This window comes from Notothenia rossii, assembly GCF_949606895.1.
Source record: "Notothenia rossii genome assembly, chromosome: 6".
Lineage (NCBI taxonomy): Eukaryota > Metazoa > Chordata > Actinopteri > Perciformes > Nototheniidae > Notothenia > Notothenia rossii.
Genome location: NC_136909.1, coordinates 20,346,552 through 20,363,397, shown reverse-complemented (window position 1 = coordinate 20,363,397; position 16,846 = coordinate 20,346,552). Strand labels below are relative to the sequence as shown.

Below are 16,846 nucleotides of genomic sequence, written 5' to 3'. Positions count from 1 at the left end.
TAAAACAGGTGCAGTAACCAAACAAATAATTAAATTTTACAGTGTACCATGGGTTAAGTGGTTAATATTTTAAATCACAAAAGAGATTTAAAAACAAACCTTAGAAGAAAAGCATAAAAACACATGTTTCGTAGTGTACCACTCCACTTCATAGATTAGGAACAGTCTCAGAAAGTCACTGATACATGAAGGTGATATAAAAAAAAAGTTTTACCTTATATCTTACTTTTAGAAAGTGAAATGTTGCTAATATGCTATAATAGGCCTACACAAAATGTAATTAGAAAAAATGCTATAATTTTGCCTTGAGCTACGGTCTTTATATAAAACCATCTGTTGATAATGATAAAGAATGAGCATACATTGAACAGCAGACGACGTCGCTAGCGTAGTCCTACAGCGGTATCTAGCGGCTCAAACACGAAACGCTGCATGGCATTTTGTTTGGCGCCGATGGAGGGAGTCACTCCTGAGTACTTTGGTCAGTCAGACGGCAGAACTTCCGGTCGGCATTTTGTTCTACGAGACGAGAGCCTCTTGATGATCGCAACAATCGTCATATTTCTCATTTACTGTCGAAATTGGCTGCACTCATTGAGTAAGGCGGAACAGACCGACTGAAACTCCGAAGAACGAATGTTTCCTCATGAATGTACGCGGAGACGTTCACCCTTGAGAGGCGGAAAAAGCACGAATCAGCCCGACCCGGATTATTGTTGATAGCTAGCAAGCTAGCTAACCAGCTAGCTGGCAGCCAATCGAGTTCCTTCTGGAGGAGCCGAGAGAGAAGAAAGGGGGAGCTAGAGATACGGACACAAGCTAAAACATTCCCCTCCCTTTGAACGCAACATCTAAAGGTAAATAAAGTCACGCATTTACAACCATGCAACAAACTTTTAAAAACACATTTTATAAATAATAGCATTATGTAATACACGTTGTGTTGGAAGACCACCTACGGCGTCGTTAATCGTTGACCGGGAGGTAACGGAAGCTAGCGAACTAGCCGAGCTAGCTAGGTGTGTTTTTGCTCCGCCAAGGCGCACGGCCTCAACTGGATGTCATTTGTCGAGCCCGAGGATTGGGCCGTTGCCGAGGAATTATGTTCCGTGCCGTTGCTTTTTTTTCATGTACTCGCACTAACACAACGCATTTTTTTTCAAAACCTATGGGAAATTGACAACAATTCATCAGCCCCGACAAGCGCTTCCTTGTACAATTTGAAATGCAGAGCGTTTATTTGAACGGGGAACATCAATAAAAGCTAACCAACAACAGTTTGAGCTAGTTAGCATAACTAGCTAGCCATTAAAAAAAGGACTGTTGTTGTTAGCATTTTTGGCAGCTAGCATCAGTGATCTTTGCTTTTATGGTTAGAGTAGTAGACCTAGCTTCACGAGTCGCAGGAAAGCTGCAGGCAGTCAACTTATTTGCAGTTCAACGTTAATGGTTGTGTTCACAAGTAGCGGGCTGCAGCTGACATTTGAGCTAACTAATATAAACAGAGTAACGTATGCTACCTCCAACTATACGTTAGCTAATCCCTGTGTTTTCATTATTTTGTGTTATTTGACTCTCAAAGTTGTGTTTTGGCTTGCTGGATTCTTTGGCAGGGCTTATGTTGGTTTTAGTTGCTATACTGTTTTGAATTGTTTTGAGTGACCACAGACTGAGAGCAAACTACGTTTTCACAGCTATAGTTATTACACTATCGGAGCCTGGCAGTCATGTTCATGTTTTTTGAATCGTGTACATGCTTGTTTTTGGCAACAACAAATACAGTGTGGCTGCTTTCTGCAGTTAGCTAGTTTGCAGAATGTGTACGGGGGCTGTCGGCTGCTGGAGGATGAGCCCCCCACTGCTGCTGCCGCCACCATCACAGTGCATCTGTTCCTTTGTGCTGCCTCCTGCCTGTCAGTCTCACAGCTGTCAGCCAAGCCCCTGCGTGCTGAGGAAGAGCCACAGCCTGGGCATGCTAATGCTACAGCTAGCTAATGTAATGTTTACAATATCCATCTGTTGAATAGTTGTAACAGTAAAGTGATGCAGGATCAGCTGCACGTGTTTCCTATTTGACCTAAGATTGTCTTTACACATGTAGGTGTCATTAGATAAGTTACTGTGAAAACATGTTCAATTAGATAAATACATTTCCAAAAGGTCTACAGAGCTGCATAGTTTTGCATTTTAGGTTTAAAGATTGTGTAGCAGTAATGACAGGATCATTGCAAACATATGCTTGTGTGACAGTCAAAACTGCTATACTGTATTTGTCGTGCATTGTTGTTGTTGTTAAGGTTATAGTTGACTGCTACAGACAAAACATATTATCTTCTATCAAGAGAAATAATGCGGTTTTATGTCACAAAGTCTCACGCAGAGCCATGTTTTTCTCCTTTCAACAGATTGAAGGAGTAGGACTTTTTTAATCTGAAATGTCACTGAGTCCATCCAAGCTAAAAATTCTTCAAAAAGGTATTATTATATTGGTGTGAGCCATTTAATTGACTTGTCATTATCAACAATCGTAATGCTCTTAAATGATGCAGAATGCTGAAAAGGTTATTTCTGAAAATTGCAGCTTGCTTTTCACTCTGCTCCTCTTTAAACTCCTGTGCACTCTTACTTGAGAGGCCATGGACACCTTAAAAGCAAAGGGGTTAATGACAAATGACATGGAACTAAGGGTCCTAATTTGTAGAAATGTCATTAAAAGCAGAGAATGAAGAGCCCTGGTGTGAAATGAGTGAAAGGGAACAGACTCCTGTGATAGTTTCTAAAAAAAAAATACACAGTGGCCTTCTTAATCAGTTTCACAATAGTAGCATAATTAAGTGTGGAAAATAGAAGAATGTATTACACACACGGCATAGGATCTGCTGTATAACCACCAACCATCAGAATATAAAGGCTCATTCAGTGGCGTACATGATCACTGTTATTCAAAACCCAGTATTATACGTGACTATAGTCCCCCCCTCAAAGCCTCTTTCTTTTGTAAAACGCCACAGTGTTGTCATACACATGTTTTACATTGTATGTTCAATATAGAGAATAGATTTGTTTCCATGTTGCTGGAAGCCAATAAGATATTTGAAATGTAATCTAACATATTTAAATTATTAATAATAAACATCAATCAAGGTGTAAGAACACTTGAATATTATATTGTTGATCTGTCAGTGCTTTTGTATTTGTCGAACATTTCTTGATCAAGAAACTTAACCTGCATTCATTGTACTGGCATTACATTCCTGATCCTGGGATCTAAGCAGTACCTTATTTACATAATCATATAGAAGATATAACAGTAAAATGGTGAGATCCATGGCGGTCTACAGATGATGCAGCCGGCACCTTTCCCTCACAAAACATAATCTCAGCATTGGGGCAGACATATAAATGTATAAAGCAAATATTAATTCATTTACTGCATTTGATCCAAATATATCTGTTTTAATACTATTGGTACATTATTTTGGTTGCAGTTGTTAATTTTTACCCACACTAGTTGTTTTCATTTTGTTATTCCTTCTCATGTCCATCACTCATGCTGTTTTTCTTCTTTCTCTCTCCCTGACTAACCTAACTCTTTTAGGAGTCAGGAGATGTGAGGACGGGAGTCGTCCATCGGCCCCCTGATCTACCTGTGTATCAGCACACCCCCCCACCCCCACCTTCAGCATGAATGGGGATATGCCTCATGTTCCCATCACCACTCTCGCTGGGATCGCTAGCCTCACAGACTGTGAGTGACACACAGCCGTGCTCCAAATACACTATCACACATTAGGTTGTATCTCTGCTTCCAATTTCAAATGCCAAAGTTAAATATTGAACAGATTTAAATGTGCAATTATGATAACCTGAGTAGCATATTTCTCTTAGCATAGTCTTCCTTCTTCTCTTCTCTACCTTTCTATAACCATGTTTTCTATATTGCTTATGCCTTTTTTCTCACCCTGACACAATTTTTTTTCTCCCAACCTCTGTCCTGTCCATCATCTCTCTTCTCGCCTCAGTGTTGAACCAGCTGCCCCTCCCTTCCCCTCTCCCGGCCACTACCACTAAAAGCCTGCTATACAATGGGAGGATCGCGGAGGAAGTTACCTGCCTACTGGGCTGTCGGGATGAGAACCTGGCCTCCCAGCTAGCCCATGGCCTCAACCAGGTCTCCACAGAGTACATGTGAGTTTATAAGGGAACCTGTGTAAATATGACAACATTGTTACTTTATTTATATATTTTTGTAGTAAATATTTGCATTCATACATATTTTAGATTTTAAACATAGTTCATCATTGTCTGTATCTATTACTTTGAATTATGCTCCCAACTTGTGTTACTCTCATAGCTTTATGATGTGACTGAACTTTTTCACGTGTGCTTTCAGAGAGCTGAAGGACAACCTGGGCAGCGACGAGCCAGAGGGAGATGCACCACTGCTGCTGCAGACCATGCTGGCCAGGAACCCTGGCATCTTCAGGGAGAAAAGTATGAAGATAAATACAGGGTTCCCGCGGGGTCTTAAAAAGTCTTAAATTTGATAATCTGAATTCAAGGCCTTAAAAAGGTCTTAAATATGACCAAAAAAATAAGAAATGTCTTAAATATGATTTAGAAGGTCTTAAAAATGATCGGATTTGAAAGGTACTTCTGTGTTGCGATCGCGTCTAAAACGTGTTTTTGGGAAAATGTCCGGGCTGCAAAGTAACCAGTACAGTAAGAGCCTTTCAGTTCCCCCCAACAATTTGTATTGAAATAAATCAACATGGAACCAGTAATCACTAACTTTGTTTCCCCCGGCCCCTTATCGGAGAACACCCAGCTAGTAACTTAGCAACCAAGCTTCAGCTAGCGGCAGTCAGAAACTCATGTCTCTTCGAATCTACTTACAAATAAATATGGGGAAGTGTAAGTTCAACCGTATTTGGTTGGAAAACATCGAATTTAGTGCTTGGTTGAAACCAGTGGAGGGGAACGTGTTTGAAGCCCGCTGCACCTTTTGCAAAATAAATCAGCGTTTGTTTTGCTAATGTAGCGTTAGCTAGTTTAGCGTTAGCCAGTGCAGCAGCTCCCGCAACAACACCGGGGGACCTCCGGGCGACGTTTGGGTCTCCGTCAACCCTAAAAGCAGAGGTGCAGTAGACGCTAAATACCGTAGTTAAACACCAATCATACAACAGCAATGATGAAAGATTGTAGCCAAGGCAGCAGAGCTCTGAATATAGCTCTTGTTACTCTCACTCACTCACTCACTCACTCACTCACTCACTCACTCACTCACTCACTCACTCACTCACTCACTCACTCACACACACACTCACACACACACACTCACACACACACACTCACACACACACACTCACACACACACACACACACACACACACACACACACACACACACACACACACACACACACACACTAGGGCTGCTCGATTATGGCAAAAATCATAATCACGATTATTTTTGGTCAATAATTGATATCACGATTATTAAATACGATTATTCATTGAGTTTGAAAACATCCATTTATTGAACTTTAAAACAAATAATAATTTGAACATTATCTTTTTAACTGTTGATTACACTGAACGTATAATTCAACTGAAAAAGCAATACAAAAATTAATTAAATAAATGATATATTTAAATAAATAATATCAACATAATAAATACCAATAAACAAGATCAACAAATATTTTGGAGCGCACTTCCACAAGCTACTAAACATATATAAATATGATAAATAAATATAAATTAGACTCAAATTAATTAGATTAAATATGTTGTCACTGTCACAACCTTGCAAAGCTAAATAATTGTTTTTTTCGATTATGTTGTTTTTGTAATTGTGGCAGGCCAAAATCGTAGTTGCGATTAAAATAAGATTAATTGCACAGCCCGAACACACACACAAGCACACAGAGACACATACACACTTTTTGGCTAACACAGTTCTGTACTGTTGTGCTGTTATGTTCAGTCATTGTTCTTATGTTGAACATGAATACATTTACTTTGTAATTAATTATGGGACGTATTTCTTCTTTCATAGCAATTTTTCTTCATACTTTCTTGCCGTGAAATAGTTCTTAAATTCTATTCAAAGTGGTCTTAAAAAGTCTTACATTTGAGTTGGCGAAACCTGCAGGAACCCTGTAAATACCTGAAGCATTATGAAAGGAAAGCATACCATCATAAAGACCAGGCTCATGTTGATATTTATAAAACATGTACCATATTTTCCTCTCTGAACAGATGTTATGCAGCAGCCAATGGTACCACCATACAAGATCGCCCAAAATTCCTTGCATAGCCCTGCCCAGTCCGCAAACTTCCAGCCAGCAGCCATGTCTCCCAATCCACCAAGGTACGCAGGACTCTTTGACAGACCCAAGTGATTACATTTTTTCAAACAATGTCATTGTTGCTCCCATAATTTCTTTCATGATTTGGCATGCACCTTCATTCTGCTTTCTTGCTCAATTGCTTTCTCCTTGTTCTCTTCCACTTTATCCAGTCGGTTTGTGGCGCCCCCGACCAGTTCCAGTAGTCGGTACCTGGGTCAGAACAGTCCAGTACCCAGCCCCTACACTCCTCAGAGCCCGGCCCCCGGGTACATACAGCAGTTTCCCCACCAACCTCCCAGCTATAATCAACACCAGCAGATACAACAAGGTAAGAGGATTTGTTTTATGTTGCCTAGGGCAGCGGTTCTCAAACTGTGGTCCGCGAGGGTACTGCAGGTGTCCGTGGAAAAAAGCTAAATATAATCCACTTTTTATTATCAAGGATTTTCGGGGACCTACCTCATATGTGACTTGCTCTATCGAAATCAGTCGCATTGACCCGAAGACACATTTTTGAGTTGTATACACTGTTGGAAAGAGGAGATTCCTAGCTTTCTAATGATATCAGGCAGTGGGGTAGTGGTCGTTGGGCTCATTGGACATTTATGAGAGAAAATCTCTAATGTCCGAGTGCAAGTGAATGCACCACAAGACACGAGCCTTGTAACTCCTCCCCCAGCCCTGGCGCGAGTGATTGGCAGCGATTTCATCTGAACGGGACAGAGCAAAACGAGAAGCATCCGGACCCAAGTACTGTAGGTGGAAGGAACGAGGTATTTGCAGTCTACAATGACAGAGAAGAGACTGTCAAGTTTGGCTGTACTCAGCATTGAATCAAAACGCTCTAAAGTTTTGGATCTTAATCAGTTTGTGAGGCGTTTTGCTGAACAAACTGGTAATCGCCGCATCATAACAGTGATTGACAGCTGATAGGAATAATATGATAGTTAATATTACATATTAATTCAGACAAACATCGATGAGACAGTTAATTAATGTACTTTTTGCTGCAGTCTGCATATATTTGGTACCCCTGGCTGGATCTCAGCCTGCTGACGTTCAACCAGAAAACATCAGCCATTAGCTGTTAGCAGTTAGCACGCAGAGATCACAGCTCCTCATATCTGTTCAGAAACTGTACACAAGTTAAACAAGTACAAACCACAGACTGTCTGTGTCATGGCAAATACAGTCGCTGGTTTATTTATGTCTGTAGGCCGTTGTTATGAGTGTGGAGTGAGCATGTACAACGTTAGCTTAGCCTGGTCGACCCAATCTCCATTCAGAAAACAAGCATTTTAAAAGGTTTTTCGCCTGCCGTCTTGTCTGCAGACTTGTCAAACATTAATTCATGGTTTTTACTAACCGGTATCAGTATGTCGTTACGTCGGCATCATTTAGAAACGTGTATTACAATTTAATCACGGTAACATATGTTCATTTTGTTGTAGTTAGCTCCCGAGCCAGCGCGTCTTGTTTGAATGATGCAAGACGAGGAGCTGTGATCTCTGTGTGCTAACTGCTAACAGCTAATGGCTGATGTTTTCTGGCTTCCGGCCCGTCCACACGGCGGCGTGCGTTGACGCTTCACCATTCAATTTGAATGGGGTGACGTCACTTTTTGCCAAACTGCATTTTGGGAAGCGACGCGTTGCTGGCGTTGCTCGCTTCAAAAGTTCAGCAATGTTCAACTTTTGGCGCCTCGGCAGAAGCGTCAGCCAATGAAATCCCGTTTATGCAAATCTGCCAGTGGCGCTAGCCAATCAAACCAAGTGTATGCTGGGAGAGACTAGTACGCAGGTCATTTAACTCATATTCCAAAAAATGGAGGAAAAAATCATTCTAGCGGTAGTGAATCACCCGGTGCTGTATGATCAGTCTCTGTTCTTCTACCGGGATACAAACCGGAGCAGCCAGGCATGGAGGGAGGTGGCAGAGACAGTGGGTGAAACTGGTAGGTTTTTGCCTGTTTTGGGATTTTATATCCAGTTTACTTCGTTTTAACATTGCTATTGCTTTGTATGTCGGGGGCGGGAGATTCATGTGATTGGTTGTTGGTCGCGTTGCTCGCAAAAAATCCCCAAGCTTCAGATACGCCAAGCGTCAACGCACGCCGCTGTGTGGACGGGCCGTAACGGCAGGCTGAGATCCTCACCGCTGATTGGCTCCCGCGAGAACGCGCCACGTGACGCTCGAGTTGGAAAAAATGTGAATTCTCGCGTTTGACGCGGCACAGTTCAACCGCCTCAATTGCGTGTTTCGCGTCGCGTCGACCGCTTCATGCTCGCCGTCGGAGCAAATTCGCGTCTGTCCGCGTCTCTGCATTGACTTTACATGTAATCGCGCCGCCCCCAAACATCGTATCGCGTCCGGTCTGAACGCAGCATTACTGCCCCTACACACGGCGGCGTGTGTTGTCGCTTGCCGGCGGGGGGGGGCCGAAACTCAACCAACAACCAATAACATGAATCTCCCGCCCCAGACACACAAGCACGCGGTTTGATTGGCTAGAGCTTGTACTGGCATATGATTCGATTGGCTGACGCCTCCATCGAGGCGTAAAAGTAGAACATTGCTCTACTTTTGCAGCGAGCACCGCGAGAGAAGCTACGCTTTGCTCCCACAATGCAGTTTGGAGAATTGTGACGTCACCCCATTCAAAGTGAATGGGCAGAAGCGTTGAAGCGGCAACGCACGCCGCCGTGTGTAGGGGCCGTTAGAGTGAAACAAACTAATTGTTCAGTTCAAATGCATTCAATTATGTCTGCCATCTTATATATTTCTATTTAAGGCTTTACTGATGTGCCACAAGTGTGTCACCTATTGTTATTCAGTTAAAATATCAATAATCTGGCTTTCCAAGTTAACATTGATTGATATGACTGCGATTAAAATTAGCATATACTTCTGTCTGGGGGTGCCACCCCTCAAAATCTCCTGCCACCTCATGAATATTTTTCTAGATCCACCCCTGAGTAGGCTATATTTTTTGTTTATTTAATAAGTTAATTTCAGGATAACTTTGGGAATTTTGTTTGTTTGTTTTGAGATTTAAATACATTTTGAAAGTGGAGATAGAGAAAGAAGCAGCGCTGTCTGCTTGGTTTCAATACTGTAGCTCAAGCCTTTATGCAACTTAGGCCTATACATTGTTTATGTTACTTATATGCCTGTGTGTCCATGGTTTTGAGTCTGTGTGTGTCGAGCGCAGTGCCGTCTGTTTTTTGCAGTACAGTAACTAAAGTAGGACTAAGCATACTGGTAGTTTTTTGTAGACCTGTCTGCCCGTTTTGTGTACTGCGCGCATGCGCACTTGTGGCATTGTTTGGGATGACCTAATTAAAAAACCGTCCGCCGTCCTCTTTGAGAAACATACACAATGCAGACAGACACCAGTCACAAAAGTATCAGATAGGCTTCTATTTACTTTTGATTGTCTATAATTAACTATAAAAAATATCTGCGTTTATGTTTATATATGTACTCATTTTTAAGGTTTGCATATGAGGTGGTCCGCGAAAATCCTTGATAATAAATAGTGGTCCGCATAAACAAAAAGTTTGTGAACCCCTGGCCAAGAGGTTTTACGTTGACCTCCAAAGGTCACCCTTTAGAAAGTTTAGTCTGTAGACCCTGGGTGTTTCTCAATGTCGAGGACGCTTGCTTGGTAGCACATGTCTTCCGAGTCACTTGCTTCAGAATCGAGGAAAGAATCCTTCCTAGCCCCAGAAAACAAAGAATTGTGAAACAGGCTAACAGGTGTGCGTCATATCCGAGACCCCGTCTGAAATGGAGCGCGATTTCCGCCAAAGATTTGGACATTTGTCCGTGCGCAAAGCATTTTGGGGATTTTAAGACCGCGGAGTCTACACATGTGCAGCCTCGACATTTCTCGCTACGAAGTACGCCAACCTCGGTAGAATTCCAAGTATGCTGGACATTGGAACAGTCCTTCGGCGGCATTCAATGACATAGTATGCTTGAAATAGTGGCTCTGGAGCAGCCTTCCTCGACATTGAGAAACGCCCTCCGTCTGGAGAGATCTGTGCTTTGGCATGTTTTCAGGTGTTTATGTTTTGCTGACTGACTTGAAAAAAATATTTTAAGGTATACATTATTTTTAGTCAAAGGCACATTTAAGTCTGTCAGATGGCCACATTATAAAACAAAGTACCTATCTTTTTTTTCCTAAATGCACTTGCTTGTGTTTGTAGCATGTGATTAGCAACTTTGGTTTGGTATAAACAATTGTGTCTTTCTGTTGAGCCACTGTTGAATACACTTCCTTCAGTTGCCTCACAGATGTTGCCTGTTGTTGTTTTTAGTTTGTGTTATTTCCAACTGCATTTGGTCCCATTTGGTTCAGATGGTAGGCCAGGGATTTCCTGAATGTTGTATGAAAATAGGACTTTTTTTGTTTTGAGCCTAACTCACAAATACAGTGTAACAAAGCAGTGTATTAAAGTAATGTTATATATGATACGAGGTCAGTATGACTATTTCATTATGTGGTGCAGGATTGGGGGTGAACGTTGTGTTCAGCTGTTTTAGCGCAGTTCTCCAGTGAAGGGGGGGGAGTCTCCCTCCGCAGCCGGTTGGCATAGTTTTGGCACAATTCCGTTGTACTACAGACCGACGTTAACAGCAGCCCTGTCTGTGCACACGGAGACCGACTCTGTCGTCCGGTGATCTAACTGCCTTCTGGAAAAGCTTCACAAGTACGTCCGTACGCAAATGCGCTTTGTGACACAAGTGATGTGTCAAGCATTTCAGATTGTTGCCGCGCATGCGTACCTGCGTACCAGTTATGTGCACCCCTGTACTACACATGGATGTATAATAAGAACGGTACTACAGCAAAAGTATTCTCCGTCTGGACTTCCTGCAACAACACCACGCCGTTATCTTGATTCTGATTGGCCAGCAGACATTATCAAAGATTTTCTATTGAGAAGATGATCACTACGTGACAAAAAAATTCAAAACCGTTTCTGGTCTTCGGTATTTCCAGACAAGTGGCTGCTGAAATCAATCTTACTAACGGCTGTCTGTGCAATTCTCTGCGCGAGTTGGCGGACTTTATTTTGCTTACTTTAACATCATTTTTCATGGTGGGGCTAAGCCATTTCTTGGTATGACTGTAGCCCAGCCATACCCTGGCGCTGCCACTGGTGGGATGTATGGGGCGGGCCATTCTGCACATGCGTTAAATGCGTTAAATATTTTAACGCAATTAATTCAAAAAATTAATTACCGCCGTTAACGCGATAATTTTGACAGCATTATTGATTACATATTCCCAGTTGACTGGTCAAATATCAGACCCATGACAGGTGGAACCGGTCTGTTTGAACTGTTAATTACAGGGTTCCTACGGTCATTCAAAACCTGGAAAAGTCATGGAAATTCAAATTCCAGGCCCTGGAAAAGTTATGGAAAACAATATTTTTCCCAAAGTTTTGGAAAAGTCATGGACATGTAGCCAAAGTTTCATCAAATATAATTTATATTTTATCTAATCGCCAAAATAGTAATACTATAATGATAATAAATACTGTATCGTATAGTAATGAAACGTAAAATGGCATTTAACTGACGAGGTATTTTTCTGGTGAGAGATTTTCACAATCACGCCCTCTAGTCTACAGTGGCTTTAGTCTGTAGGAGCTAGTAAGCCTAATATTTGATTTGTTTTAGATAGGCACACCATGTTAAAATAAAAAAAATGCCAGTGGTACCGCTGAGAGTAATTTTTTTTGGTCATGGAAAATGAGGTGAAGGTCATGGAGAAGTCATGGAAAAGTCATTGAAAATCATTGGTGAAAAAGTGTATGAACCCTGTAATTAATTTCCCACCGTCTGTTTCACACCAAAGTCAGCAGCTTGGAGGCAAAAGAAGCTTGTAGTTAACAGACAAATAATTGTACTACGTATACAACCAGTATTCAGTGTAATTCCATTTTCTGTTTAGTGATTTTTAATGGGCCTATTAATGTGAATACTAAAAGAGCTGAGGCCACATTTATGCAGCTTAACCCAAATTAGGTCTAATAAAATCCTTTATCCTTTTATTGTCATGAAGTGTTTGACTTATCCCTGTCTTATTTTACAGATGTTTTTGTTTGTTATGGGTGTTCTTCAATGTGATGGTTACCCCATTATGGATCATTTATTTAAATGTTAAAAAAACCTTTTATTTTGTCTTCTATCTGACAGTGTCTGTGGCCAGTCCCATGGTTCCAGGTGGCATAAGAAATATCCATGAGGGCAAAGTAGCGGGGCAGATGGGGAACGCTGCCAACCACCACTCAGACAGACATGGCCCTGAGGACTATATGAACATTGTACTGGCCAATGAGGTATGACTTACAAAGACTAGAATGAATACTTTTTAAGTTAATAAAACCCAACCAACTCTATTGTGAGCCAAAAATCTAATTTATTTATTCTATGTCGCTGCCTTATCACTGCTCAGCTAGCAAACGGGCATTAGTGAGCATTCCGATTGGGAAAAACATTGAAAACACTGCTCTAAAGATTAAATATCGGTGGCGCAATCGACGGCACAGATATTTAGGCTGGTTTTGTTAACTAAGCAAAAACAGGTCCAGTTACATTTGTGTGTCTTTAATTATTTTTAGGTTGTAATAACTTAATCTTAAATGAGTTCAGAAGATTCTTTTGAAATTGACGGTGGTTATGAGGTGGAATCTCCCTTGGTTTTTTAAGGGAGAACATTTTTATAAATGTAAGCTTAATGATATGCACAGTGCTAGGTATTCAATAACATTGACATTATAGTTCTGATTTGTCAGATTTAAAATATTTTATTCGCCCCAATTGTTGTGTAAATATAATGAACCTGCACTCTGGAGTCACTTCCCCCTCATAAGACGAGCTTTATTGGCAACAATTAGGCAAAAAGGTTTTAAGATATTTTCCGAGAATGCTTTCGGTTGATAGGCAAGTGTAAAGCTGATACCTGGTAGCTTACATCTCTCTTGTCTGTTGTCCAGGAGGGTGACTCGGCCATGAGGAATCCTTCTTTCTCTCTGAGGTCTCCACAGTCTGACTGCTCCCCAGCAGGGAGTGAAGGGACGCCAAAACGTAAGCACACTGGAGGAGGAAAGAAGACGCTACAGAGCCTACCTTTTTTATTTAGGACACAGCAGTCTCTGGCTCTGTAAAACTCATTACCCTGAAACAGAATGCTTTGCGGCCATAATCCCTCAAACTGATACAATGCCAAAGTGATTTTTTATTATTTATTCGAGTGCACTTTCACTTCAGTGTTTGGTTTTGTTCGTTTCCTTTTGCATGCCTTTGGAGGATAACTTTCTTCTCTTTTTGGTGTTGCTTCCGCTCAGCAGGTTCTCGTCCTCCACTGATTCTACAGTTACCACCTCCCTATGCCTCACCAAGAGAGGGAGGACTTGACCAGAAACAGCTGCTCCAGCAAAGGAAGAAAGGCCCAGCAGTGAAAGAGGAGAAAGATATGTACGACATTGTAAGCTCTCCAAACAACGACTCTACAAAACTTACCCTCAAGCTGTCCAGGGTCAAGTCCAATGAGTCTGATTCAGCAGGTAAGGAAGATTTTTCATTTGCTCAATCCTAGCTCGATTCCCATGTTTCTGTTATGCAGTTTCCTACATCTCCAGTTTACAAACTTAAATCACTTTCACAGCTTTTTAATCAATTAGAAGTACTATAAAGAGGTATGCTGCATGCACTTCTTTAAGAAGAAGAAAAAAACCCTCTCAGTCAAAACCTTTAGACTAGTGAAAACTATTTGCCCTTTGAAACACAACCATGTAAATGTGCTCTTGTTAATATCTCAGGTGATGTTCTGCCAGGGATGGACGAGAACTCTGACAATATGGAGGCAGAACTGGGCTTTCAGCAGGTGCCTGTGCTCCAGCAGAATCTTGGAGCTCGGTTGCATCATGCAGGTAGTGCCAGTGGTCTCCAGCCTCCCAGTTCTCCGTACGACGAGGCAGAGCTGGATGCCCTCGCTGAAATTGAAAGGATAGAACGAGAAGCGGCTAGTGAGAAGTGTTCCAAGGAGGTGCAAGATAAAGGTGTGTACAATACCTATGGTTATGACTACATGGATGCAAGCCTGAAAACATAGCTGTAAGTTTATAAATATAGAAGTTTTACAAAAAAGTAAACATTACATTTCTTTCTCATTATAGACAAGCCACTGAAGAAGAGGAAACAGGACTCTTTTCCCCTGGAGCCAGGTGCGGGGGGACCAGGAGGACCAACGGGGGCCCCGGGCAGTGGATCAACAGGAGGGGGCAATGCTGGCAAACTGACCCCACAAGAGGCCACTGCAGCTGGGAACGGTGCCAGCCGACCGCCCCTCATGGTGAGCATCGAGCTACAGCAGGCAGGCCGAGCTGATGGGCAGCTCGACCCCTGTCCAGCTGCCCCTATTCCAGCCCTAGAGGCCCAACGCTGGCCTGAAGAACCAGCTAGTGGGCCGGCAGCAGTGGAGGGTTCTGACACGGCTTTACGGTTGAAACCAGATGGAAGGCCGGAAGTAATAAAGAACAGGGTCGATAAACACGACAGCAGGAGAGATGGTCGGGATTCATCAAAACACAGACTCGATGAGAAGTCCTCTGAGAGACGGGGAGATATGCCAAAGTCATCACACCGAGGGGAACTCGGTCGAGACAGGGACAGAGAGTCTGACAGAGATAGGAGGCATCGGAGCGAGACTGGTGGTCGTGACCGACGCTCACCTGACCCTCGGTGCCGAAGTGACCGAGATAGGTACCGAGCTTCTTCTACTGGAGAGCCTGGTCGAAGCGGCAACAGGCAAGATGGTTCCAACCCGGCCTCATCCGCCTCTGGTGCTAAACTGCCAGATGCATTCCCTGCTCAGCTACTGGGAGGGCATAGTGGCGCTCTGAAGAACTTCCAGATCCCTAAGGTGATCTGGGCCGACCCAAACCAAATGTCTACCCACCTACCAATCATTCAACTTTCACTGCCTGCAATTTCACAAAACCAAACCACACCACTGCTCGCTGTTTTTTTACATGTTTATGTTTTTTCATGTGCCAGACTTTTGTTTATTCCTGGGGTAAAATGATGTCAACACATTGACACAAACCTAACCATCTGCTTAAAGTAGAATCTTTATTTATGAATTGAAGTTTTAAGTCCTGTGTGTAAACAAAAGCAAGTACTTCAAAGAAATACTCCACTGCTGTTTCTCAGACATTTCTTGAGGGTGAATGTCGACTCAAAACTCTCACTGTTAGTACCGTGAAGCCCAATAATCTGGACTGGAAAGATTTGTCTTGTAAAGCTTCTATTTATTTACCGAAGAGCTAGCACATTTTTACATCTATTGCATACTAAAGCTTATTTTGCTTTACTGAAAGGATCAGTTAAAAAAAAAAAAAAACACAGGTGCCTGAGCAGCCACTATATGGTAGCCATATTTAGCTCCCATAAATACAACATAACCTGCCGTTTAATGTTTTAGTCAAATTGGTAGCTTATCACCCATGCTGCATACCAGCAGAGAATTGCATGTCTGCCTAAAATCTGACTGCTAATCAAGTTTTTAGTTAAAGTTAATTATTTACATTTGTTATTGTCTTTATAGAGCGCCACTCTTGTTCTCAGCAGAGCAATGTTACGATTACATTTTTATTTAAGAATGTATGTCAGTCAGTGGTAGGGTTAGCAACATAAAACTGTGTTTTGAGTTTGCTAAGCCTTTTAGCAGAGGCTGTTTGTTTGTATAATTTAAGCCAGTTAGGAATAAGTGCATATTGCATATTGATAAAGACTGACGCTGTGAAATGGTTGACAGTGTAGACATCCACAGAAGACATCGCCCTGTTTTCCCATCACACCTAGTGGCTGGGGGCAGTTGCTGCCTTGACGCTGCAGTTCTGACAATGTTTTTGTGAAGACATTGAGATAATTTTAGGATAACAGTGGATTATTCCTTGAGTGTTTATCAGAACTTTACTGGAAACTAACATCAAAATCACTGATCTCATGTTAATCAGTTTGATCCATTGTTTACATGTAATTATCTTACATGATTTTCCTTTTTGTAAACAAAGCCCATATTTTTTAACTTGCTATTTTTATAAAAGTTTGAACTTCAAACTTGACAAACACTTCTCTAACTCCTTTCTGTTTGTTTGAATTTTTTCAGATCAACCGTGAAAAGGATGGCAGTGGCTCCATTGAAAGTCCAATGTGGGTACAGCCCAAGGTTAAACTGGAGAGGCTTGGATTGGTGCAGGACTTTGAGAAGAGGCCCAAGCCTGTAGTGGTTCTGAAAAAGCTCTCCGTCGACCAGATCCAGAGGATCATCCGACACAGCAAGTCTGGGAAAAACAGGAGCTCCTCAGCAAAATCTGTCACGGGTGAGAGCAAGAATCTATTGCATGTTTTCACCACGCAATTACATTTAAAGCGACATTACCTGTATTACCGCAGCATTTTATTTTC

General features: G+C 42.0%; 1 protein-coding gene across 4 annotated transcripts in view; it reads left to right on the top strand.

The window, feature by feature from the left end:
• The first annotated feature begins 429 nt into the window (after positions 1–429).
• nipbla (NIPBL cohesin loading factor a) overlaps positions 430–16,846 on the top strand; it is a 32,469-nt gene continuing 16,052 nt past the window's right edge. The window contains exons 1-13 of one of the 4 annotated variants that reach the window (XM_079689153.1): positions 430–857; positions 2,406–2,475; positions 3,599–3,748; positions 4,023–4,188; positions 4,394–4,494; positions 6,264–6,375; positions 6,526–6,683; positions 12,572–12,714; positions 13,372–13,462; positions 13,726–13,941; positions 14,197–14,436; positions 14,554–15,299; positions 16,548–16,761. In XM_079689153.1, the coding sequence (XP_079545279.1) occupies positions 3,685–3,748; positions 4,023–4,188; positions 4,394–4,494; positions 6,264–6,375; positions 6,526–6,683; positions 12,572–12,714; positions 13,372–13,462; positions 13,726–13,941; positions 14,197–14,436; positions 14,554–15,299; positions 16,548–16,761 (2,251 nt within the window). In that variant the 5' untranslated portion in view covers positions 430–857; positions 2,406–2,475; positions 3,599–3,684. Of the gene's footprint in view, positions 858–2,405; positions 2,476–3,598; positions 3,749–4,022; positions 4,189–4,393; positions 4,495–6,263; positions 6,376–6,525; positions 6,684–12,571; positions 12,715–13,371; positions 13,463–13,722; positions 13,942–14,196; positions 14,437–14,553; positions 15,300–16,547; positions 16,762–16,846 lie in introns of all 4 variants that reach the window. The other 3 variants (XM_079689151.1, XM_079689154.1, XM_079689152.1) reach the window with 3 other exon arrangements.